Source organism: Lithobates pipiens, unplaced genomic scaffold (assembly GCF_037356315.1).
Source record: "Lithobates pipiens isolate NorthernLeopardFrog02 unplaced genomic scaffold, aLitPip1_a1.2 Scaffold_25, whole genome shotgun sequence".
Lineage (NCBI taxonomy): Eukaryota > Metazoa > Chordata > Amphibia > Anura > Ranidae > Lithobates > Lithobates pipiens.
The window spans coordinates 130752585-130779492 of record NW_027507787.1 but is presented as its reverse complement, the minus strand read 5'-3'; the positions used below and the strand labels follow the sequence as shown (position 1 = coordinate 130779492).

The following is a 26908-nucleotide window of genomic DNA, read 5'->3' as shown; positions in this document are numbered from 1 at the left end:
CCGGATGGGCATATTGTCCTTCTGAGTAGGCATCATATGACGTCCTCCCAGAAGGTGCCGCACAGCGGCAGTGGACACAGCCGATGACTGATCAATATACCAGCCGCTGCCAGTATCATGGATGTCTTCTTTTCATGCCATCCATTGCATACAATTGTGTTGCTAGCTGTGATTAGTCACAGTGATCACATTTTACAGACAGGGCCAATCACAGCCCATCTGTACCACATGATTAGCTTTGGCCAATCACAGCTAATAACCAACAAAAGACACTGAATGAATCAGTTTCATTAAGTAAAAATGATTGCGTGTGCCAATGAATTTAATTGGTATAAGCAATCATAACGTGTAAAATAAAAAAAAGCTGATCATATCCTTAGAGTAATGCAGCGGTCACACTGTCTTAAAAAAAAAAAAGCATTACAAAACGAAAAAGAAAATGTAAAAAAAAATTATTTAATTTAAATAATATATATATATTTTTTTCAACATACTATCAACAGTCAGTGTCCCTGATCACTGCCACCCCAGTTACTGTATATGATAATGCTGTACTGCACTGGTGACCGTATGTAAAAAAAAAAAAATTGTGAAAAAAATTACAACTTCAAAAAATTTGCCATGTCCCTTTCTAAATAACTTTATATAGATACGTTTTCACCATGTCAGGGGTTGGTGTGTTGTTGCCACATCCCTGTTTTATAGGAAAAAAGGATCCCTTGCTTGTGACTTAAGGTAACGGCGACACAAGTATAAAGTAAAGAAAAAAAGCATTTATTATTACATATAAAATTTGATCATACGAGCATGCACTTCATTGTACCACCTTGATCTGTGACCAACCAGTTAAAGGAAGGACCCCCACATTACATTTGTTTGAACCCATGGTGCAGTGTCAATAGGCTTCTAGTGATGCCATCTTCTGCAGTGTCTCGTCAACTTCTTCTGTTCACATAATACAGTATACCCCTTCAGATCAGCTTTTACTTACCTTATGGTAGGTTTCCCATGAACAACGTTTTTTCCTCTTTTTTATGGCTGCCATAATCCATGTCATATTGCTATGATATCTTTATTTTACTTTCTTTATTAGACAAACTATGATTACATATTCCCCAATCCAATAACCCTGATGAAGGGCTTGAACCAGAAACACATTGGGTAGCGGAGATTTTAAATAATCAGAGATTATTTGTGATACAATTCTATGCTGGTTATGCAAATTTTGTTATGTTTTTGTTCTTTTGTTTTTCTTTGTTATGTCTTGTTTTTAACTGATCATTACATGATCGTATGATCAAATTTTATATGTAATAATAATAATAGGATTTTTATAACAGCTTACCTCCAGGTGGACACTGGCAACAACATAAGACAAAAAGTGCCCTCCCTATATAACCCCTCCTACTACTGGGAGTACTTCAGTTTCGTAGCCAAGCCAAGCAATACACATGTATACCAAAGAAGGGAGGGGCCTCTGTGTCCCGTGATGTACTTCAAAGAAAAGTATTTTACAGGTAAGCTATTATAAAAATCCTATTTTCTTAGCGTACATCACGGGACACAGAGCCATAGTAGTTACTATGTGGGATGTCCTATAGTAATGGCAACTGAAGGGAGGGAGACACAACAAAAAAGTAGGGCATTAAGAGACTAGAGGACTCGTACTGCAGCCTGCAGTACACTGTGCCCAAAGGCGATATCCTCATGACCTTTTACATCAATTTGATAAAATCTGGTAAATGTATAGACTGAAGACCAAGTTGCGGCCTTGCAGACCTGAGCCATAGAGGCCTGGTGATGCACTGCCCAAGAAGCACTAATAGCCTTGGTGGAGTGTACTTTAACATGAAAAGGAGGAATGTTTCTCTTTAGACAATAAGCTTGAACAATCACTTGACAAATCCATTTGGAAATAGTAGATTTTGTTGCTGCCTGTCCTCTTTTAGGACCTTTTAGCAATACAAGCAAAACATCTTATTTGAAAATCTGAGCGGTCTCCTTTAAATAGACCTTGACCGCTCTCACTATTTCAAGGGAATGTAGTGACCTCTCTTCCACCAACCAAGGTTCTGAAAAAAAGGAGAACAATATCCTGGTTTAACTGAAAACTTGTCCCCATCTTCGGTAGGAATTTAGGATGAGACCGCAATACCACCTTAGCCTTATGAATAATCAAATATGGCTCTTTACAAGAAAGAGCCGGAAATTCCAAAACTCTTCTGGCAGAGGATATGGCAACCAAAAAGATGATCTCTTTCTTGTCAAAAGAACCAAGGAAATATCCCATATAGGCTCAAAAGGCTTTTTCTGTAAAGTCCATAAGACTAAATTCAAATCCCAAGGGTTCAGGGGTGTCCTGATGGGAGGATTAATCTGCGTTACTCCTGAATAAAGTTACGAACCAGAGAAGTGAGTGAGAAGCAAGAGGCCACTGAAACAATACTGATAAGGCCGAAACCTAGCCCTTGATAGTACTCAAGGCCAGCTTCATTTCCAATCCCATCTGCAGGAATTCAAGGATCCTACCTATGACATACTTTCTGGGGTGCCAATCCCTGGATTCACACCAGGAGACATATGTCTTCCAGAGTCTATAGTATGACTCTGGAAGCGGCCTTCCTAGCATTAACCAAAGTAGACATTACTGAAGGAGACAACCCACGGTCTTTTAGAAAGTGGGTTTCAATAGCCAAACCATTAAATTTAGCATTTGTAAGGTAGGATGGAATACTGGACCTTGTGCGAGAAGGTCTGGCCACAGCGGCACCATCTTTATGATCTCGACAAACCAAGATCTTCTGGGCCACGCTGGGGCTACCAGAATCCCCTCCTTCCCTTCCTGCTTGATCCTGCAAAGAAGGCACGGAAGCAGCAGAACTGAAGGAAATGCATATATCAGTCAAAACTGATCCCATGGAAAGACCAAGGCGTCTGTTCCACATCCCTTGTCCTTGACACAAAGTTGTCAACCTTGTTGTTGAATCTGGACACAAAAAGGTCCACATCCGGAACACCCCATCTTTGACATATTGACAGAAAATTGTCGGGGTGAAGGGACCATTATCCCGGAAACAATTGTTGGCAACTCAAGTAGTCCGCCTGCCAATTTTCTATCCCTGGAATGAAAATCGCTGATAGGCAAGGAATGTTGATTTCTGCCCAAGATAGAACATGATTCACCTCTTTCTGGGCTGCATGACTTCTTGTGCCCCCTTGGTGATTGATGTAGGCCACAGCCGTGGCATTGTCAGATTGAATCCTGACAGGACAATTTCGTAATCTGAGCGTCCAGGCCTCTAGAGCCAGAACCGCCCAAATTTCTTCCAGGACTGCTCCCCAGCCTTCTAGCGTCCGTTGTTAACACTTTCCAGGATACTGGTAGAAAGGACTTCCCCTGTTGAAGGTTGCTGGATATCAACCACCAAATGAGGCTCGACTCGGGGGATAAGCGCATTGGAAAGTTCAAAACCTGGATCTTCTTGTTCCAAGTCGACAGAATACTGTTTTGCAGCAGTCTTGAATGAAACTGTGCATAAGCAATGGCCTCGAAGGAGGCCACCATCTTTCCTAACAATTTCATGCACAGCCGAATGGAAGGATTTCTCTTTGTTTTGACAAGCCAAATCAGTTCCTTTATGGAGCTGATCCTTCCCTGGGGTAAGAATACCTTCTTTTGAATGGTATCTATGATCAGCCCCAAGTACTGTAATCTCCTTGACGGTTTTAAGGAAAAAAAATTCAGGTTGAGAATCCAGCCTAGGAATTCTAGGTAGCTCACAGCTGAGAATAAACTTTGGTTTAGACAGGTGACTGACTGATCTACTAAAAGCAGATTGTCTAGGTAGGCTAGAATTGTTATACCCTGAGCACTTAACCTGGCTAAAGGAGGGGCCAGGATCCTTGTGAACACTCACGGTGCGGTGGCTAGACCAAAAGGCAGAGCCACAAACTGAAAATTAAGATTTTCTACCTCGAAGCATAGAAACTTCTGATGAACAGGAAAAATTGGCACATGGAGATAGGCATCCTTGATATCGATTGATGCCAAAAATTCTCCTCCTTGTAGAATGGAGATAACCGATCGGATTGACTCCATGCGAAAGGAGCGAATATTCAAGTGCCGGTTTAGATCCTTGAGATCTAAAATACCTCCCCTGGCTCTTCTGTGGGAACCTCTGATATCACTTTCTGAGACAAGAGATGATCCAGAGCCAGAAAGACAGAGACAGAAAGACAGAAAGACAGAGAGACTTATTTTCTCTGGATCTCTGGGAACATTTGATTTTACAAAATGGGGAGACAGGAATTCTTGGAATTCTAGTTTGTAACCTAGAGAAATTGAGGAAGCCACCCATCTGTCCTGACAATGTTCCTGCCAGATCTTTGAAACGTGTAGAAGCCTTCCCCCCACCCGAGCGAGCGGGGGCACCCCTTTATAAGGAGGCTTTAGTATTTTGCTTTGAGGGTTTCCTGCCCCAAGTTCTCTTTTGGCCCTGGGACTGCCCCTGAGGTCTTCCTCTTGAAGCCGATGGTGGAGGCCGTCAAGACTGCCTGGAGGCAGATGGACGTTTAAAGGAAAAACTTTTAAACTTTTTTACTGGTAAAAAATAACTTTTTCCATTAGAAATTCTTTGGATATATTTATCCAGATCGTCTCCAAACAACCGTTCACCATGAAATGGGAAACAGGCCAAGAGCTTTTTACATGGCGCTTCAGCTGAAAAATTTTTCAAACATAGGACTCTGCGCATATGTACCAGCCCTAGCATAAGCGGTGAGGCTTGAATAATAGAATCTTTCATAGCATCCACAGTGAAGCACAGTGCCTCTGATATGCCATCTGCTGGGCCTGCTGATCAGAAATAATCTTGAGTACCTCCACAAACTGGTCCTTTATTGACTGAGATACACCAATCGCCACAGGAGCCAGCTGAACGACTGAACCTGCAAGAGCAATGTTGTTTTTAAAAATAAATGCCAACTTTTTATCTGTAGGATCCTTCAACATGTGCGCATTGTCTACGGGACAAGTCAGGTTCTTGTTTATCGAGGATAAAGCAGCATCAATTCCTGGAATCCCCCATTTCTTATAGAATTACTCCTCCATAGGATAAAGTATATTTCAGAGGAAAAAACTGTTTATCTGGGTGCTCCCACTCATTACATCAGCTTCTTTAGCCATGAATGGATAGGAAAGGTATCCACAGATTGGGGAGGCTTTAGTGATCATGGGTTCATCAATAGACTGTGCTACAGGCAGTAAAAAAAGTTGAGTGGACCAACTTAGTAAGGGAGTGTACCAACAGTTTCTCCTGTGAGGCTGCTTAGTCCATATTAGGATCTTTGAAAGAGGAGTCATCAGCCTCTTCCTGATCTTTTGAGAAAACTTTGTGAGAACTTCATGAGCCCCTTGAGAAATGTGCGGGGATCTGCTACGCTTGGGCCCACCGTGGGAAGCGAATAAAGCATCAATCTTCTTTTCCAAACTTAAAATGGTGGAAGAAAAAAAAACTCCCAAGCGATATATTTAGGGGCTGAAGTGTCCAGAGCTGCTGCAACACCAGTCCACTCTGATGGCTCACTCTGACCGGCCACATCACTCTCAGAGGAGGATGTCATTTTTTTTAGACATGGTTCAGGTTGCCGTGAAACAATCGATCCTCTCAAACCCTTTGAGGTGTTCCTTGTCCCCCATCCGCTCATAGCCTGATGCACAAAGCAGAGGCACTACCAGAAGGAACTGCTAGGCCTATAGTCCAGCACAATTGCTGCTATTAATGCCCAGCCTGATGCAGCAGTAAACATAAAAATCTGTCAAAGGAAATGCCCGTGTTGCCAAACCTGTTAATGCCACCTCTCTGCTTTTGTGTCCCTCCACAGCCTGCAGTAGCACACAATGTGCTTTTAAAAACTTGCCTCCTCGTGTTCGGAGCGTCGGAGAACACGGACACCACTAAGCCCCCCCCCCCCCCCGTGCATTGCCTACTGCTCCTCCTACCTTTTTAAAATAAGGGTTTTCCCACGAGCGGTGGACTACAGGTCCTTTCAGACCTATAGAGAGAAAGCATGGTGCGCAGGGGGGGGGGGGGGTTTGCCAGCCGTCAAACGGCGCGCTAATCGCACTTCCTGTCTTTTTCAAAAAATAATTCTGAGTGCCACGAGGGGAAGACTGTCAGCAGAGGGGGGGGTGATAAGTGGGGAGAAACAAGCTTACCGGTGGACCTGCAGTTAGGCTGGAGGAAGAGGAAGCATATCGGTTCTCTGACACAGTGTTTCCAGCATGAGGCGGTGAGTGCTCAATACAGCTCCCAGTGGTGTCACATAGGCATGACAACATTTTATGATTTTAAAGGAGACATTCATAAGAAAATTTCTTAGAAAACTCCACTTACCTTTCCCGCCTCAGGGTTTTCTGTGGTAAACCAACAGACCCATTCTTCACCCTTCACGCTGGGTTCCATTAAACCTTTAGGAGCTGGGGGTCCTTGAGGAAACCCACAATGCTGGACCTGCAACAGCACCCTGCCAGTAAAAATTTATGGCCTTACTACCAAAAGTACTGGATCTCAGGGTCCAGCTCTCTAAAAAGAGAAGCATTCACAGGCAAAAATCTAGTTTACCTAGGTAAACCTAGATACGAGGCCCGGGTACCATTCAATCTGGCCAAAAAGACACTTTGAATGGATCCGGTCAGCATAGCTAGCCCCAGCAAGGATTTCTCCAGTGGAGCTCAGCGCAGCTTTAATCGTGACCAACACCTTAGACACTGGAAAAAAAAAAACGAAGGTACTCCCAGTAGTAAGAGGGGTTATATAGGGAGGGCACATTTTGTCTTGGAGTGTGCCAGTGTCCATCACCTGAAGGTGGCCTATAACCCACATAGTAACTTCTATGGCTCTGTGTCCCTTGGTGTACGATAAGAAAAATGCTTTTTTACTTTACTTTACTTTACACTTACTAAATACCTTGGACTGTCTACTTTCCTAAAAGGGGTCATTTGGGGGTATTTGCACTGTCCTGGCATTTTCAGGCCCTTAAAATCCTTTTTTGATATTATTAAGATACTTCCTCAATCTCATCTTCAATTCTGCAGCTTGACCCACATACTGAAGCCCACAAGGACACTCCATTAGATAACTTATGTGTGTGCTACTGAATTTCTTTATATTGTACCCTTTTCAAGTCATGTTTGATTGGAAATACATTGATTGTATGCTAGTATTCCTACATGTTCTACATTTAATGCATCTATCACATTTACAAAAGCCAATTTAATCCAAAAATGTCACCAATTTCTTAGAAGGATCTTGTACATTTTTCTTGTATCATAAGAGGTCGTCCTTACACAAACTTGGGTTTCTTAGGCAGCACTTCCACCACAATTAAATTTTTGAACATATTGGGCCAGTGCTTTTTTTTTTACCTTTTTCTATGGATCTATATTGTCTATTGCATGCTAAATAGCGGTGTACCGGAAATAAAATTCCAGTGCCGAAACCAAAAATTCAGGATGCACTTCGCTGAAAGTCAAAAAGAGTTTTTTTTTGTTTTTACATTTAAATTTAATTAATGTGGTTGCCGTTTTTGCATTGAAGTCGCTAGGGGGCATTTTTGCATTGAAGTCGCTAGGGGGCATTTTTGCATTGAAGTCGCTAGGGGGCATTTTTGCATTGAAGTCGCTAGGGGGCATTTTTGCACTGAAGTCACTAGGGGGCGTTACTCTGTATTGAAAGCTATGGGACGCGACTTTGCAGCGAAGTCACTAGGGACGCGACTTTGCAGCGAAGTCACTAGGGACGCGACTTTGCAGCGAAGTCACTAGGGACGCGACTTTGCAGCGAAGTCACTAGGGACGCGACTTTGCAGCGAAGTCACTAGGGACGCGACTTTGCAGCGAAGTCACTAGGGACGCGACTTTGCAGCGAAGTCACTAGGGACGCGACTTTGCAGCGAAGTCACTAGGGACGCGACTTTGCAGCGAAGTCACTAGGGACGCGACTTTGCAGCGAAGTCACTAGGGACGCGACTTTGCAGCGAAGTCACTAGGGACGCGACTTTGCACCGAAGTCCCTAGGGAAGCGACTTTGCACCGAAGTCCCTAGGGACGCGACTTTGCACCGAAGTCCCTAGGGACGCGACTTTGCACCGAAGTCCCTAGGGACGCGACTTTGCACCGAAGTCCCTAGGGACGCGACTTTGCACCGAAGTCCCTAGGGACGCGACTTTGCACCGAAGTCCCTAGGGACGCGACTTTGCACCGAAGTCCCTAGGGACGCGACTTTGCACCGAAGTCCCTAGGGACGCGGCTTTGCACCGAAGTCCCTAGGGACGCGACTTTGCACCGAAGTCCCTAGGGACGCGACTTTGCACCGAAGTCCCTAGGGACGCGACTTTGCACCGAAGTCCCTAGGGACGCGACTTTGCACCGAAGTCCCTAGGGACGCGACTTTGCACCGAAGTCACTAGGGACGCGACTTTGCACCGAAGTCACTAGGGACGCGACTTTGCATTGAAGTCACTAGGGACGCGACTTTGCACTGAAGTCACTAGGGACACGATTTTGCATTGAAGTCTATGGAACGCGACTTTGCATTGAAGTCTATGGGATGCAGCATGCCATTATCGGCACCTTTTTTTCTATCAGCAAAACGCCAATAACCCTTTTTTCGGCCGATAGTTCGGTGCATTGTTAATGCTAAACATTATCCTATAATCTTCTTTTTTCTTAGGTCAAGTTAAAGCAAGTGTTTTCTATCTTTACTTGTGCTTTCACCTGTTCCAAGTGTCTTTTTATATCCTTTCTCAAAAAAAAATTTGCAAAGGCAAATTTATTAAATACATTCTTCAGTTCTGTGTATGCGAAGGAGCATGGGGAGCTCGTGTCAAGTGACCCAGCCCCAAATGATCCACAATGGCTCAAAAGTGATAAGGCCCAGAAATATTTAGACAGAATAAAGATGGATAAAGCACATGGAACAGATGGCATCCACCCACGGATGCTAAAACAATTGAGCTCTGTCATTTCAAAGCCATTGTATCTAATTTTTAGGGACTTGTTAATGACAGGACTAGTACCAGTGGATTAACGTAGGGCCATTTTGGTGCCTATATTTAAAAAGGGAACAAAGTCTTTAGCAAGTAACTATGGACCTGTTAGTTTAACTTCTATAGTCGGGAAGATACTGGAGAGTTTAATAAAAGACCACATAGATGAGTTCTTGCTGGAAAAAAATATTTTAAGCAACAGACAGCATGGATTCATGAAACACAGAAGTTGTCAAACAAATCTGATTTCTTTTTATGTCGAGAGAATTAAAACCTTGGACAGAGGGGTGGCGGTGGACGTGGTATACTTGGATTTTGCAAAAGCGTTCAATACAGTTCCCCACACACGGCTTATGTGTGAGGTAAAGTCTATAGGATTGGAAATATCAGTTTGTAAATGGATATAAAACTGGCTAAACGACTGAATTCAAAGAGTTCCCTTTTATACACATATATTGTCCCTTTGAATTAGTGATCAACCACTTAGGGTGATGGCAACTACCGTTTCGAATGTACCCATTCTTATCCATCTATTTGAAATGGGTACGGATAAATAAGCAATGCTTATTTGGATATATCACTACGTCCAGCTAGGCAACCTCCTTTCTGCTACAATTTGCCGAATGAGATATTGATTCCTGTGGATTTGTTCCATGTATTGAGAGTAGATTCTGATCCCTCCCATCTTTTATAGATTTTTTATTCTGGTCTCCGTTTTCAATAAATCTCCTTCTCCCATTTACTCATAAAAACATTAGATGCATCGGGGGCATATTTTGCCTTCATCGCAATGCCTTTCTTCTGTCTGAAAAACGTTTTGTTATCCCAAAAATAATTGCCACCTATCAATAATTCCATGAGTACCAACATTCTCAGTGCCCACTCTACAGCCTTCAGGGTATGACATAGGTCTTATATTAGTGTACAAGGATTTACGTCTATACTGGCTAATATAAAGTTCTCATTAATCGTAATAGTTTTTAGTCAATTTATCAGAAACCCAAGTTTGTATATAGACAACCCTCTACGATACGAAATATAATAGTGAAAAATGTATAGGATCTTCTCAAGAAAATGGTGACAATTTTGGATCAAATAGGCTTTTAAAGGCGTGGTAGATATACAACACGTACAACATGTAGGAATACTATCAAAAAATGTGCGTATTTTCAAACATGACGAGAAAAAGGTACAATATAAATAAGTTAATGACATGCAGAGTTACACTGCTTGCAACACATGTAACATACAGTCATGGTAAAAAATATTGGCACGCCTGCATTTCTGTCAGATAATGCACCTCTTGGCCCTTGGCACTTGTTTGTATTGGTATGACACGAAAAAGGGGACTGGACAAAATGATTGGCACCTTCTCAAAATTGTAAGAAATAATTGCATTCCAAGTTTGTGACGCTCCTGTAATTTGTAATTAAACTCACCTTCATCAATTAACAGGCACGGCAATATACACTGTGTGAAAAATTATTAGGCAAGTGAGTATTTGCATGTGCATAATTATTAGACAGCTTCTGGGCCAAAAAGAGATTTTACTGACTTTGAAAAGTCAAAAATTGGAAAAAGTCTTTCAAAGGGATGCAGCACTCTTGAAATTGCTAAGATATCGAGACGTGATCACAGAACCATGAAAAGTTACATAGTTACATAGTTAGTCAGGTTGAAAAAAGACACAAGTCCATCCAGTTCAACCTTAAAAACAAATAAATAAAATAAAAAATAATCGTACAATCCAGATACCCAATTTTATGCCCACAATTGATCCAGAGGAAGGCGAAAAAAAAAACCCAGCAGAGCATGCTCCAATTTGCTACAGCAGGGGAAAAAAATTCCTTCCTGATCCCCCAATAGGCGATCGGATTTTCCCTGGATCAACTTTACCTATGTTAGTACCTAGTTATATTATGTACCATCAGGAAAGAATCCAAGCCTTTCTTAAAGCAATCTACTGAACTGGCCAGAACCACCTCTGGCGGGAGTCTATTCCACATTTTCACAGCTCTAACTGTGAAGAAACCTTTCCGTACTTGAAGATGAAATCTCTTTTCCTCTAGACGTAAAGTTTTGTTGCAAATAGTCAACAGGGTCGCAAGAAACATGTCAAGAATAAAAGACGCAAATTAACTACCAAAGAACAGGAAAAATTGGGATATTCTAAACCTTTTGACATATGGGTTCTTTAAAAAAGATTTACCAGAAGATATTAAGGCTTGTTATATCTACCAGGGGATCCGATGCACATAGCACTTGTATCCATTAAAATGTGTGGTTCCTAAGCAGCATTGTCAGATATCCCCTTCCGCTGTTCACTACTATACGACAACGCTAGACAAAGAAGACAGGATTCTGGCTGACTGCACAGAGGATAGAGGGCAGGTGCAGACATAGCGCACACAGAGCCCACAAACTGCTGTCTCCTCTAAACACTACAGACAGAGCATTTTCAGAACACCTTGCCATGCATCCTCCCATACCGCCCTCTAGTCTACAGCAATGCCTCCTCTGCTACTGTGAAAAGTCTGAACTGGAAATCTCCCATATCTGCTTGAGTTGTGTGGAAAACAGCTATTAAACTAGTCTAACTTGAGCTAATGTAGTAGCACCTGGAATTTAGGCCGGTATATCCTGGCTGCCCAAAGGATGTGGCTGGCCATCTACTGGTAACCATCATTAAACATTAGTTTGGGCTTTTAACCATTTGAGGAATAATGTATGACTGTTTTATGGATATACTGTTCTGTTTTTGGGCTCTCGGATTCATTGCCAGCTAGCCCTTTTTCACACAATTTATATAGACAGTATCCACATGTCACTCTAGGAGCACCTTGTCAGTGCAATGTTTTTTATGTGAATGGGAAACTACAAGTCCCAACATCCTTTGCGGCTGTCAACTTGTAGTTTCAATGAACTACCTTGGCTCTGTTGAGGGCTCTGGTAGTTTATCCTTTCTTCCTGTCAGTGTGCATCTGTCTGCTTGTATGAGGTACAAGCAGACAGATACACTGTGAAGTCTACAGGAGACCTGCATGGCACCCGCAATCTGCTAATCATGGGTGCAAAGCTTTCCAGGCTTCAAGTGAAAAAATGGCTGCATCAAATTGGATGTGGCCACTTTTTTGGTTGACACATTCTCACCTAGTGCCTTTCATTTTCCAATCCTGAGGTGCCAGGTGGGAAGCGGCCAGCAAAACCACCCACTGAGCAAATTTTCATCTGAGGAATCAGCTGAAAATTATGCAGTAGTTATTTTCTGTATTACCATCAAATTCTGTTATTAAAGCATTTGCTAACCCCCCGCCCCAAAAAAAAACCCCAAAAAGATCCTGTTCCCTTAACCTCTTCAGCCCCGGAAGGATTTGCCCCTTAATGCCCAGGCCATTTTTTGCAAAACAGCACTGCATCGCTTTAACCGACGATTGCTTGGTTGTGCGGCTGTGTGACGCTGTACCCAAACAAAATTTACGTCCTTTTTTTCACAAATAGAGCTTTCTTTTGGTGGTATTTGATCACCTCTGTGGTTTTATTTTTTTGCATAATAAACAAAGACCGACAAATTTGGGAAAAAAACAAAAAACTTTTTTTAATTTTGGCTTTAACCACTTGCTTAAACCCCCTCCTGCCCAGACCAATTTTTAGCTTTCAGCGCTGTCACACCTTGAATGACAATTGCACGGCCATGCTACAGTGTACCCAACCCAAATTAAACTTTTATCATTTTTTTTTCACACAAATGCAGCTTTCTTTTGGTAGTATTTAATCACCACTTGGGTTTTTATTTTTTGCTAAACAAACAAAAAAGTTTGGAAAAAAAAAAAAAAAACATGTTTAAAATTTTGCAAATGGGTAATTTTAGACCTTCATTGATATTCACTGATGAGTCTGCACTAATAGGCACAGATAAGACAGCACTGATGGGTTCTGATAGGTGGCACTGATAGATGTCACTGATGGGCACTGGTAGGTGGCACTGAAGGGAAGCACTGGTGATGATGCATTGTTGACATTTATAGGTGGTGCTGGTGGGCACTTGTAGGTGACACTGTAGGCACTGGTAGGTGGCACAGAAGCCTCTGCAGTGGCTCTCTAGATCGGGACTGATGTCCCTCTCACAGCCACCGGTGATCGGCTTTTTTTTCTCCTCGCACTGAATAGCCGATTGCCAGCTCTGATTACATCACATGATCAGCTGTCATTGGCTGACAGCTGATTACATAGTTAAGTTTGGTGATCGACCCCTTACTACGATCTGTGATCAGCCGAGTCTCAGCCCCTGTACACACGTTTGGAGATTTCCACAACCAAATCCGTCGGATTTTGCCCTTCGGATTTTGTCCGTCAGATCTTGTCCGAAACTGTTGCATACACACGGTCGGACAAAGTTGGCGAAAAATCCGATCTTTCAGAACGTGATGACGTAATTTCGTTACGATGGGACTACATTCAGGCTAGTAGCCAATAGCTTTGATGTAGGAATTTGATCTGAGCATGCGTGGCACTTGGTCCGATCAAAATTCTCTACACATGATCGGAGTATGTCCGATCGGCCCAGTTGGTCGGGAAATATTTCCAACATGTTGGAAAATTGGGTCCGACGGATATTCCGACGGAATCAGTCCGATGCATACCACACACAGTCGGATTATCCGACAACACGGTCCGATAGGACACATTCCGACGGATTCTCCGACCGTGTGTACAAGGGCTAAGACTTGCTGATCACAGGGCGCACAGCCCGCTGAAGCACGGGAGGATGTCTATGGATGCCCTCCCAGAAAATTAGGTCTTGCAACTACAGCGTGGACGGGAGGTGGTTAATACATATCCCAAAAAAATATAAAACAGAACAAAATTTATTTATCAGTCTACATAATTTTGGTTAAAAAAATAAAATAAATTCAAAACAGGCGTATATTAATTGGTTTGCGCAAAACTTATCACGTCTACAAACTATGGGATAGATTTAAGGACTTTTTTTTTTTGTATTTTTTTTACTGGTAATGGCGGTGATCTACGATTTTTAGAGGGACTGCGACATTGCGGCGGACAACTCTGACCCCAAATTACACTTTTTGGCTACCAGTAACATTATTACATTGATCAGTGCTACAAAAATGCACTGATCAATGTAAAAATGACCCTGGCAGGGAAGGGGTTAACAGTAGGGGGCAATTAACCATTAAGGACCACCGCATGCCAATGTACGTCATTGCAATGGCATGTACAGGCACAAGCACGTACATGTACGTGCTTGGCTTCCAGCGGGTGGGGGGTCCGATCGGACCCCCTCCCGCTGGATGCGGCGGTCCGGTTCGCTTCAGGAGCGATCTGGGATGAGGGGATGGCCGTTGGTTTCTGGACATCCCCTCTCGATCGCTCCTGGCGAATGAGAAGCTTCCTCCCCTGTGTAAGTGTAAACACAAGAAGGAGGAAGTGATGTCACACTCCTCGTGTCGGTCTTTTTGACCGGACAGCGCAGAGTGAAGACATCCAAGTAAGTGCACCAACAGTCCACTGACACATAGGTACACATAGGTACACATAGGCACACTTCTCACCCCCCCCCCCCCCCCAGTCACAGTGTCACTAATTGCAGTGGTCATTTATTTACTGATCACTGCATTTAGTGTCAGCTGTGACTGTAAAAAGTGTCAGGGCAGCTAGTGTTAGGCCCCTTTAGGTCCAGGGTAGCCCCCTACCCCCCCAATAAAGGTTTAACCCCTTGATTGCCCTCCCAGTTAACCCTTTCACCCCCTTTTACCAGTGTCACTAAGCGATCGTTTTTCTGATCGCTGCATTAGTGTCACTGGTCCCGCTAGGAAGCTAGTTTTTTTCAGGTTCAACGCCAGGTTTTTATAGCGTTAGGTACCCCAATATATAAGCTAATAAAGGTTTTAACCCCTTGATTGCTCCTAGAGTTAACCCTTTCACCAGCGATCGCTGTATAAGTGTCACTGGTTAGCCAGTTAGTTATTTAGTTATTTAGGTTCCCAGTCAGGTTTTTATATAGCGTCAGGTACCCCCATATAAATACCCAATAAAGGTTTTAACCCCCTGATTGCCCTTAGTTAACCCTTTCACCAGTGATCACCGTATAAGTGTTACGAGTGACGCTGGTTAGGTAGTTCGCTTTTTATAGCATCAGGGCACCCGCCATTTATTACCTAATAAAGGTTTAACCCCCTGATCACCCAGCGGGTGATATCAATTCGGTTTTAGGGTCAGAAAGGGTCTGCGTCGCCCCAGGCAGTGATAGGTTAGTGCCAGTACCGCTAACACCCATGCGCAAAGCATACACCTCCCTTAGTGGTATAGAATCTGAACAGATCAATATCTGATCTGATCAGATCTATACTAGCGTGCCCAGCAGTTTAGGGTTCTAAAAAAACGCATTGTTAGCAGGATCAATCCAGATACCTGCTAGCACCTGCGTTTTGCCCCTCCGCCCAGCCCAGCCCACCCAAGTGCAGTATCGATCGATCACTGTCACTTACAAAACACAACACACATAACTGCAGCGTTCGCAGAGTCAGGCTTGATCCCTGTGATCGCTAACAGTTTTTTTTGTAGCGTTTTGATACAGTCGCTGACAGGCTAGGTGCTTTTTTACCTGTGAGTCTCACTAGTGTACCCCTAAATTTAGAGCCCAAAATGGCAAAGCGAAGGTACACTAGTGAAGAGGCCTACACGTTTCTGAGCATGACAGATAGTGAAGAGGAAGACACTGATCTGTCAGATTCAGGCTCAGAATACGAACCTGTAGAGGACAGCGCCTCCATGACAGATATCTCTGACGACGAAGATGAGGTCCCTGCTAACGTCAGGCATACCCGACCCCGATCTTCTGATGTTGTTGAGGTGCAGGAACCGCAAGTCCCTCGTATGGAGCATAGAGCCAGTACTAGCGCCGATCATCCTTTTGGTGAACTGGCAAGCACCAGTGGCCTAGTAAACACTGGACGTACATCCAGCACTGCAGTATCACGTGGTGATGTAGCGAGTCCCATAAGTGCAGTTCAAGCTGGCGAGGTGGCAAGCACAAGTAGTGTCCCGCTGCCACCAAGAAGAAGACGAAGGCAGGCCCGTCGTTCCCATAGTGCCCTTCCTGCGGAATTCGCCAATCCTGATTGGGTGCCCACCACTTCTGCAGCACCAGTACTTCCCCCATTCACTGCCCAACCCGGTATTCATCATGTGTCATCCTTATAGAGGAGACATTTATAAGGCATATAAGGTATATTGAAGGAAAAAGCAAAGCTTCTTCCCTTACCTTGTCCTCACTGCAGGATACTGCTGATTTAACAGACAGATCCAACTTTCACCCATCACGGCGGGCTGCGTTTAAACACGCTCAAAGACTGGGGCCCTTTTAAAAGGGATTCCGCTCCTTTGGGCCTTGTATAGCACCCCTCAGGACAACTTTAGGAAATGTAGCAAGACCGAAAAGAGTCCTGGTTCCTAGGGTCCAGCTCTCAAAGAGAAGCATTACAGGCAAAACCTCGTTCTTGCATCAAGGTCCAGGTACCATCCTATGGCCTCAGTGGCGAGGATGGATCTGATTGTGGAGGTTTCTTTAAATCCAGCATGGATCCCTCCTGGAGCTCTGCAGAGCACATCTTCACTCGTTACCAACACCTTAGACACTGGCGAAAAAACTGAGTGCTCCTGGAAGGAGGAGGGGTTATATAGGGGAGTCAACTTCCTGTATTGGTTATACCAGTGTCAACACCTGAAGGTAGGTCTATAACCCACCAAGTAATTACTTGAGACTCTGTGTCCTATGATGTACGATAAAGAAAAAACTGAGGTACTCCCAGTAGTGGGAGGGGTTACATAAGGAGTGCACTTTTTGTCTTAGGGCATGCCAGTGTACATCACCTGAATGCGGCCTATAACCCACATAGTAACTACTATGGTTCTGTGTACCCTGATGTATGAAAAGAAAGATCATCGTGCGCTGCTTTCTCAATATGAACCTGTCAAAGCAGGGAAGATGGCCATGGCTGGTGTTCGTGAACCGAAGCGGAGTTCGGGTACCGAAGCAAATTTTTGTGAACTCATCTGTTTGTGAACCGAGTTGTTCGTGAACAAAAGTGTTCGTGAACCCAGGTATCACTGTATATGTAAAACTTGTATCAGTCTCTGCTCATCAAATTAAATTAAATAAAGATGGACAGTGGAAAGAGGCAAAAAGGAAAATAGGAGAGATACAAAATAATATTCAGTCCACCTAATGTACCAATTAAAGTGGTTCTAAAGTCAAAAGTGTTTTCACCTTATTGCAATCTATGCATTTAGGTAAAAAAAAAAAACCTACACTAGCTGTTCGTCACCCACACGCTCCAAATACTTACCTCTATGTCCTCTATGGATCCTGTGCTGTTCCCGGCATCTTCTTGCTCTCACAGGCTACACTGAGAGCAGTGGGAAGCATTGGCTACTGCTGCTGTCAGTCAAACCCTGAGGTAGAGTGGGGGCATGGCCAAGCCAAGCTGTGTACATTTATGGATGCACACAGCAAATCTCAGGAGCAGGCCCACATGTGTGCCCCCATAGCACACGGCTTGCTATGGGGGCACATACAGGAGATGATGAATGGACAGCCCTGGCAGGGTACTCCAAAAGAGGAGATAACAGACCACTCTATAAAATACAATTGCACAGAGCAGATAAATACAGCCTCTCTTTTATTTTAATAAAAAAAATTGACTTTACAACTGCTTTAAACAATGCCATATTTTCTATATTTGGCGTGTAAAAGGGCAAAGATGATATAGCTAAACAATTACCTTTAACTCCAGAAGTGTTTCATACCTCTAGGTCAGGGGTCTCCAAACTACAGCCCTCCAGTTGTTGCATGAGACATTGTAAAACTCTGACATTCACAGACATGAATAGGCATGATGGGTATTGTGGTTTCTGAACAATTGGAGGGCCATAGTCTGGAGACCCTTGCTCTAGATAAACAATAATATTGATAGGGACACACAGACATCAGAAAGAAAAGGCAACACAGCAAAAAAACAGATATCATTTGCAGTATTCTGGAAATGCATTTTCGTTACTGTCTTTTTATTCAATGCAGTAATGTTGATAATGTATTGTTGCACTGTACCTCAAACTCTTGCAGGGAAACAATGCCCTCAGAGATCAGCTTGTCCGCGTACTTCTTCAACACCGGGACCTGCTTATGGATCTGTTTGTACATCAAGGGCTGGGTGAACATGGGTTCATCCATTTCATTATGTCCACTGCGACGGTAACAGACCTATACAAACAAAGATATATGTAAAAAAAATGTATTGTAACAAAAACATTTTATTCACTTGTGCAGCTAGAGAACATTGTCTATTTTTATTAAACCATGATTATGTATGCCATTCCCCACATAATAAACATGGACAAGCACCAGGTGCCTAAAAGAATTGCTGTAAAACTATGGGCAAAGAGTCCCAGGGGTAAATATAGATATCACACTATACCATGCATTTGGCTCCACCTTTTGTTATGACCATAGCCATAACAAATTCTTTCAAAGATGCTGGATTTGCTAAATTCTCTATTCTCTTATGAAATGAAGACATACAAAATCAGTGGCAAAAGAGACAGTAATCTCAGAGAGAAAATCTGTTTAACGAATGCTTCAAGAAGAATAGGATAGTTACGCTGCCATCAGGGGGTTTATTTACTAAAACTGGAGAATACAAAATCTGGTGCAGCTGTGCATGGTAGCCAATCAGCTTCTAACTTTAGCTTGTTTAATTAACCACTTAGCAACTGGCCCATAGCTGAATGATGGCGACAGGGCGGTTGCTTAACGCTGGGAGGGCGTACGATGACATCCTTCCAGAATTCCGCTCTCGCGCACCCCTTGGGGCAAGAACATCCGTGACCGCCGGGTCCTCTCACGGATGTCGCGGCCGTTTACCACGTGATCGCTCCGTCAAGAGATGGAGCATGTCACTTGTAAACAAACTGGTGTCGTGTCATGACACTAGTTCCTCTCTCCTCTATGTGTACCGATCGGTCCATTGTGAGAGGAGAGAGCGGATGGCAGCAGCACTGTGGGCTGGATCTGTAGTGCCCACAGCATTGCTATCCGGCCATCCATCCATCCATATCCTGCCATACTCGGCCTCTGTATGTGGCCAGGCTGTGGAAGTCTCACACATGTGGTATTGCCGTACTCAGGAGGGGTAGGAGAATCTATTTTGGGGTGTCATTTTTGGTATGTATATGCTATGTGTTAGAAATATTGTATAAATGGACAACTTTGTGTTAAAAAAAAAAAAGCGTTTTAACCACTTCCCACCTGCCGGCTGTCATATGACGTCCTTGACTTTGAGCAGGGATATCTGAATGATGCCTGCAGCTACAGGCATCATTCAGATAGCAGCTTTTTCAGCCGGTGATTCCCTTCACCATAAGAATGATCATAACGGCTGTTCCGCTGCTTATCCCCAGATGCAGAAGCAAATGCATAAGTAAGTCCCACCCACATATGAAAACTGTGTTCAAACCACACATATGAGGTATCACTGGGAACTTTAGAGCGAGAGCAATCATTTTGGCCCTAGACCTCCTCTGTAACTCAAAACACGTAACCAGTAAAAAATGTTAAAGTGTCGCCTATGGGGATTTTTAAGTAGCGAAGTTTGGCGCCATTCCACGAGCATGTGTTGAAGGGTGAAGGGTGTTTTTGAAGGGTGACATGTTAGTCATCTATCTATTTACTCGGCGTATCTCCATCTTTCACAGTATGCAAAAACAGCAGGCTAACTTTACGGTTTTGTTTTTTGTAAAGCACAAAGCTTTTTTTTTCCAAAAAAAACACGTTTGAAAAATTGCTGCGCAAGTCTTTGCTAAAAGAAGTGTATATATATGATGTTTTGGGGTTCTATGTAATTTTCTACCAAATAAATAATGATTTTTATATGTAGAAGAGAAATGTCAGAATTGGCGTGGGTGCTCCAGAACGCCGGAAGGTGCTCCCTGCATGTTGGGCCTCTGTATGTGGCCACGCTGTGTAAAAGTCTCACACATGCTGTATCGCCATACTCAGGAGTAATAGCAGAATGTGTTTTGGGGTGTAATTTGTGGTATGCATATGCTGTGTGTGAGAAATAACCTGCTAATATGACAATTTTGTGAAAAAAAAAGAAAAAGAAAAAAAAATCTTGATTTTGCAAAGAATTGTGGGAAAAAATGACAACTTCAAACTCACCACTCACCATGCCTCTTTCTAAATACCGTGGAATGTATTCTTTCCAAAAAGGGGTCATTTGGGGGGTATTTCTACTTTTCTGGCATGTTAGGGTCTCAATAAATGAGATAGGCAGTCAAGTACTTCAGTTGTGATCAATTTTCAGATATTGGCACCATAGCTTGTGGACTCTAAAGCCTCATACACACAATAGGACTTTGTACAAACTTTCCCTTGGATTTTTGTACAAAGGGCGTCGGCCCTGAACTTGTAATGCATACACACAGCAGGACTTTTTCAGACAACTTTCACCAAACCACGTGGTTTTTCTGCTCTTTACCGCCACCTTTGGTCAACTTCTGTATTGTTGTCTGATCTTTTGCATTGGTTCTGAGCATGCCTGTTTGCACTTTGTACAAAAGTTCTATGGTTTTCTGTACACACGATCAGACTTTGCTCCATCGGACTTTTGTTGCCAGAAAGTTTGTCCGTTCGCACAGCCAACAAAAGTCAGATGAAAACCAAAAAAGTTTGTCCGATGGAGCGTACACACAGTCGGATGTTGCTCCAAAACAGCTAATTTGCATGTTTGTTGTCAAAAAGTCTGATCATGTGTATGGGCCTTTACTTTCACAAAGACCAAAAAATATCCACCAACTTGAACTTATTTTTACCAAAGATATGTAGCAGTATAAATTTTGGGCAACATTTATCAAGAAAAATTACTAATTTGCTAAATGTTATAACAGAAACAAAGAAAAATAAATTTTTTACTGAATTTTCAGTCTTTTCTCTTTTATAGCGCAAAAAATAAAAAATAAAACAACGGTGATTAAATACCAACAAAAGAAAGCTCTATTTGTGTAAAAAAAGGACAAAAATGTCATATGGGTACAGTGTTGTATGACTGAGTAATTATTCAAAATGTGAGAGCACTGAAAGCTGAAAATTGGTCTGTTTATTAAGGGGGTTTAAGTGCCCGGTGGTCAAGTGGTTAAACTTTCAGAAAAATCCTGGAAGCCGACTGGTTGCAGAGTTGCACTCTCCAGTTTTAGTAAATCAACCCCCAAGTGTCTTCAGGGCTCAAATAATGAATTTTCAACACAGTTAATAAATGAAAGTGGAATGAGGGATATATAGCATCTATGTAGCTGGTTGTAAACAAAATGTGACTTTTACTTTTCCACTAAAATGCATCAGCTAGTATCAAACTAGTAATTATAAGGAAAGCCCATAAAGACAATGGGGTTTATTTAATAAAATTCAAGTGTAAAATCTAGTGCAGCTGTGCATGGTAGCCAATCAGCTTCTAACTTCAGCTTGTTCAATTAACCACTTTCAGACCGGACCATTTTGCTGGTAAATGACCAGAGGTCTTTTTACAATTTGGCACTGCGCTGCTTTAACTGGTAATTGCGCGGTCATGCAATGTTGTACCCAAACAAAATTTGCGTCCTTTTCTTCCCACAAATAGAGCTTTCTTTTGATGGTATTTGATTGCCTCTGCGATTTTTATTTTTTGCGATATAAATGGAAAAAGACCGCAAATTTTGAAAAAAAATGATATTTTCTACTTTTTGTTATTAGAAAAATCCAATAAACTCAATTTTAGTCATACATTTAGGCCAAAATGTATTCAGCCACATGTCTTTGGTAAAAAAAAAAGTCAATAACTGTATATTTATTGGTTTGCGCAAAAGTTGTCACATCTACAAACTAAGGTACGTTTTCTGGAATTTACGCAGCTTTTAGTTTACGACTGCCTATCTCATTTCTTGAGGTGCTAAAATGGCAGGGCAGTACAAACCCCCCCCCCCAAATGACCCCATTTTGGAAAGTAGACCCCCCAAGGAAATTGATAAGTGGCATGTTGAGCCCATTGAATATTTTTTTTTTTTGCCTCAAGCGATTGAATAATGACAAAAAAAAAATGTATTTATTTTTTTTACACAAAGTTGTCACTAAATGATTTATTGCTCACACATGCTATGGGCATATGTGAAATGACACCCCAAAATAAATTCTGCTGCTTCTCCTGAGTACGGGGATACCACATGTGTGGGATTTTTTGGGAGCCTAGCCGCGTACGGGGCCCCGAAAGCCAAGAACCGCCTTCAGGTTTTCTAAGGGCGTAAATATTTGACTTCACTCCTCACTACCTATTACAGTTTTGAAGGCCATAAAATGCCAAGATGGCACAAAACCCCCACAAATGACCCCATTTTAGAAAGTAGACACCCCAAGCTATTTGCTGAGAGGCATGTTGAGTCCATGGAATATTTTATATTTTGCCACAAGTTGCGGAAAAATTACAAACTTTTTTATTTTATTTATTTTTTTCACAAAGTTGTCACTAAATGATATATTGCTCACGCATGCCATGGGCATATGTGAAATGACACCCCAAAATAAATTCTGCTGCTTCTCCCGAGACTTTTTGGGAGCCTAGCCGCGTATGGGGCCCCGAAAACCAAGCACCGCCTTCAGGCTTTCTAAGGGCGTTACAGTTTTGAAGGCCATAAAATGCCAAGATGGCACAAACGCCCCCAAATGACCCCATTTTGGAAAGTAGACACCCCTAAATTTAGGGGTACACTAGTGAGACTAGGTAATAAATGGCGGGTGCCCTGAAACTATAAAAAAATAACTAACCAACCAGCGTCACCTGTAACCGTTATATGGTGATCACTGGTGAAAGGGTTAACTAGGGGGCAATCAGGGGGCTTTATGCGGTAGTATATGGGGGTCCCTGGCGCTATAAAAAGCTGCGGCGAACCTAAATACCTACCTGCCTAACTAGCGTCACCTGTGACACTAATACAGCGATCAGAAAAACGATCGCTTATTAGGCTGGGTTCACACTGGAGCGATGCAGGAACGCCACAAATCTGCGGCGGGTTCCCGCATCGCATGCCTCCCGGCGGCAGTTCACACTGCCCTATGCGAACTGCTGGGAGTGTCAGTGAAATGTTAATGACACCCCCAGATCAGTTTGCATATCGCAGTGCGATCTGCAAACTCGGATCGCATGGTGTGAACACCCATGCGATCCGATTCTGCTGCGGACCAAAAAAAGGGTCCCGTGCGAGTTTGCGGCGGGTGCGACACGAATTCAGCCATACTATCTGTATGGCTGAACTCGAATCGCACAGAGATCGGATGCGATTTGCACTGCAGTGCGGTGCGAATCACATCCGTTCTCAAACCACTGCAATGTGAACCCAGCCTTAGTGACACTGGCGACGGGGGGTGATCACGGGGTTAAACCTTTATTGGGGGGGTTAGGGGGGTACCTTAGAACTAAAGGGGGCTAACCCTAACTGCCCTAACAGTTATTACAGTCACAAATGACACCCGCCGGGTGATCAGAGGGTTAAACCTTTATTAGGTAATAAATGGCGGGTGCCCTGAAACTATAAAAAAATAACTAACCAACCAGCGTCACCTGTAACAGTTATATGGTGATCACTGGTGAAAGGGTTAACTAGGGGGCAATCAGGGGGCTTTATGCGGTAGTATATGGGGGTCCCTGGCGCTATAAAAAGTTGCGGCGAACCTAAATACCTACCTGCCTAACTAGCGTCACCTGTGACACTAATACAGCGATCAGAAAAATGATCGCTTATTAGGCTGGGTTCACACTGGAGCGATGCGGGAACGCCACGAATCCGCGGCGGGTTCCCGCATCGCATGCCTCCCGGCGGCAGTTCACACTGCCCTATGCGAACTGCTGGGAGTGTCAGTGAAATGTTAATGACACCCCCAGATCAGTTCGCATATCGCAGTGCGATCTGCAAACTCGGATCGCATGGTGTGAACACCCATGCGATCCGATTCTGCCGCGGACCAAAAAAAGGGTCCCGTGCGAATTTGCGGCGGGTGCGGCGCGAATTCAGCCATACTATCTGTATGGCTGAACTCGAATCGCACAGAGATCGGATGTGATTTGCACTGCAGTGCGGTGCGAATCACATTCGTTCTCATAAACCGCTGCAATGTGAACCCAGCCTTAGTGACACTGGCGACGGGGAGTGATCACGGGGTTAAACCTTTATTGGGGGTTAGGGGGGCACATTAGAACTAAAGGGGGCTAACCCTAATTGCCCTAACAGTTATTACAGTCACAAATGACACCAATGCAAAAAAAATAAAAAAAAATAAAATAAAAATGCAATTGGTGTCACTGTGACTGGGGGGGGCAGGGGTAATTGGGGGGGTGATCGGGGGGTAAAGGGGGGGTGTGAGTGTGCCTGGCATGTTCTACTGTACGTGTGGTGTGTTGGTGCAACTCACCGATCCTCTCTCCTCGGTGCCGGAACGAAAAATACCGACACGGAGGAGAGATTACATCACTTCCTCTCCTGTGTTTACATTACAGGAGAGGAAGTGATGTCACGGAGCATTTCTATTCGTTGGGAGCGATCGCGAGGGGGTGGCCATGAATGAATGGCCGCCCCCTCATCCCGGATCGCTCCCAAACGAATACCGACCGCCGCAGGCACCGGGGGGGGGGGGCCCGATCGGGCCCCCCACCCGCGGGAAGGCAGGGCCATTCTGCCGACGTATATCGTCATGCGGCGGTCGGCAAGTGGTTAAGCTTTGACAATAAGCCCACATTCACATTGGGCCGATTTGACATGTCAAATCGCATGCCAAATCGGAAGCCTATTGCTGGCAAAGGCACTGTCCGAAATGGTGTGAGGCCAACTTTTTGGCGCTGCACCGATTCCCAAAAGTAGTTTCTGCACTATTTTTGGAGACTTTGGGGGTGATTTCAATAGACATCTGTGCATGAACCCGCACAGATGTCTATTAAATCGCCCCCAAAGTCGGACTTAAATGCTGGTTTGAAATTGTGCGAGTTTAGCTGAACTCACACGATTTCAAACCCGCCCTCAGTGTGCACATGAGCTAAAACCTGGAAGCTGATTGGTTTTCATGCAGAACTGCACCAAATTTTGCACTCTCCAGTATTAGTAAATCAACCTCAATAATACTCCTTATGCCATTTTGGGAACTGAAATCAAATACACATACCAGGTCTATCACAACATCCTTATGAAAGGTGTTTCTCCATTCTGCGGCCACACTGCACACATACATTACTGCTCCTGGATCATCTGCATTTACATGGAATATGGGGGCATTGACCACACGAGCCACATCTGTGGGGTATGGGGAAGAGCGAGCCATGCGAGGGTCTGTGGTAAATCCAATCTGTAAAAAAATAAAACACCAGTGTATCTAGTCACAATCCTGCAACATATAATTAAATAAAGCACACTGGAAAATGTCCGCTTTCCTTATGCACACTTTAAAACTTTAAGAAATAAAGGTGGCTAATTAATCACCTGATTGTTGACAACAACATGAATGGTTCCATTGGTGGTATAAGATGGAAGATCACTGAGATGGAAGGTCTCATAAACAACACCTTGTCCAGCAAAGGCTGCATCACCGTGAACTAAAATGGACATCACCTATATCATTAGCAAAGCAATAAGTTAATATTATACCTTCACAATTTATACTGAATCTGGTGCCCTAGTTTGATGAACGAAACAGATGTTTTTTTACCTTTTTTCCTTCATTATCGCCTCTATAAAACTGCTCTGCTTTGGTCTTTCCCTGAACTACAGGATCTACTGCCTCTAGATGAGAAGGGTTTGCAACCAAAGATAGAGTTAGCTTCTTGTTGGTGGCCCGATTAATACGTTCATGGTACATTCCCAAGTGGTACTTTACATCTCCGGATCCCTGAAACCATTAAAAACAAATATCAGCATTAATCTCATGTGATGGGGACATAAAATGTTTATTTTTTTTAATGTTATCAATAAATAAACCTTCTATATTTGATTCACAAAGACCAAGCAGATGAAAGCTTAGGGCTTCATCAAGCGCCTAATGATATCGCACCACAAGATATAGGGAGTTCAGTAATCGGGATGAGCGGAACACCCCCCTGTTCGGTTCGCATCCAGAACATGTGAACAGGCAAAAAATGTGTTTGAACACGCAAACACCGTTAAAGTCTATAGGACACGAACATGAAAAATCTAAAGTGCTAATTTTAAAGGTTAATATGCAAGTTGTTGTCATAAAAAGTGTTTGGGGACCTGGCTCCTGCCCCAGGGGACATGTATCAATGCAAAAAAAAAAAGTTTTAAAAATGGCTGTTTTTTCGGGAGCAGTGATTTTAATAATGCTTAAAGTGAAACAATAAAAGTGTAATATTCCTTTAAACTTTGTACCTGGGGGGTGTCTATAGTATGCCTGTAAAGTAGCGCATGTTTCCTGTGTTTATAACAGTCGTAGAGCAAAATTACTTTTTTAAAGGAAAAAAGTAATTTATAGTACTAGCGCTAGTGCCAGCTATTAATGAATTGTCGGTCCCGACAAGTCACAAAAAAGTAATTGAAAAAAAAAATGCGTGGGGGTCCCCCAAAATTCCATTACCAGGCTCTTCAGGTCTGGCATGGATATTAAGGGGAACTCCACACCAAAATAAAAAAAATGGCGTGGGGTTCTGGGGTTCCCCCGAAAAATCCATACCAAACCGAAGGGTCTGGTATGGCTTTTAAGGGGAACTCCGAGCCAAAATTAAACAAAAAAAAAAGGCGCGGGGTTCCCCAAAAATCCACA

General features: G+C 43.3%; 1 protein-coding gene across 4 annotated transcripts in view; it reads right to left on the bottom strand.

Moving 5' to 3' along the window:
• The window catches only part of OGDHL (oxoglutarate dehydrogenase L), a 344487-nt gene that overhangs the window by 122983 nt on the left and 194596 nt on the right, over positions 1 to 26908 (bottom strand). For all 4 annotated transcript variants that reach the window (XM_077454880.1, XM_077454883.1, XM_077454884.1 and 1 more), the window contains 4 exons: positions 25841 to 26020; positions 25615 to 25743; positions 25301 to 25480; positions 18176 to 18328 (listed from right to left, as the gene is read on the bottom strand). In XM_077454880.1, the coding sequence (XP_077311006.1) occupies positions 18176 to 18328; positions 25301 to 25480; positions 25615 to 25743; positions 25841 to 26020 (642 nt within the window). The remainder of the gene's footprint in view (positions 1 to 18175; positions 18329 to 25300; positions 25481 to 25614; positions 25744 to 25840; positions 26021 to 26908) is intronic.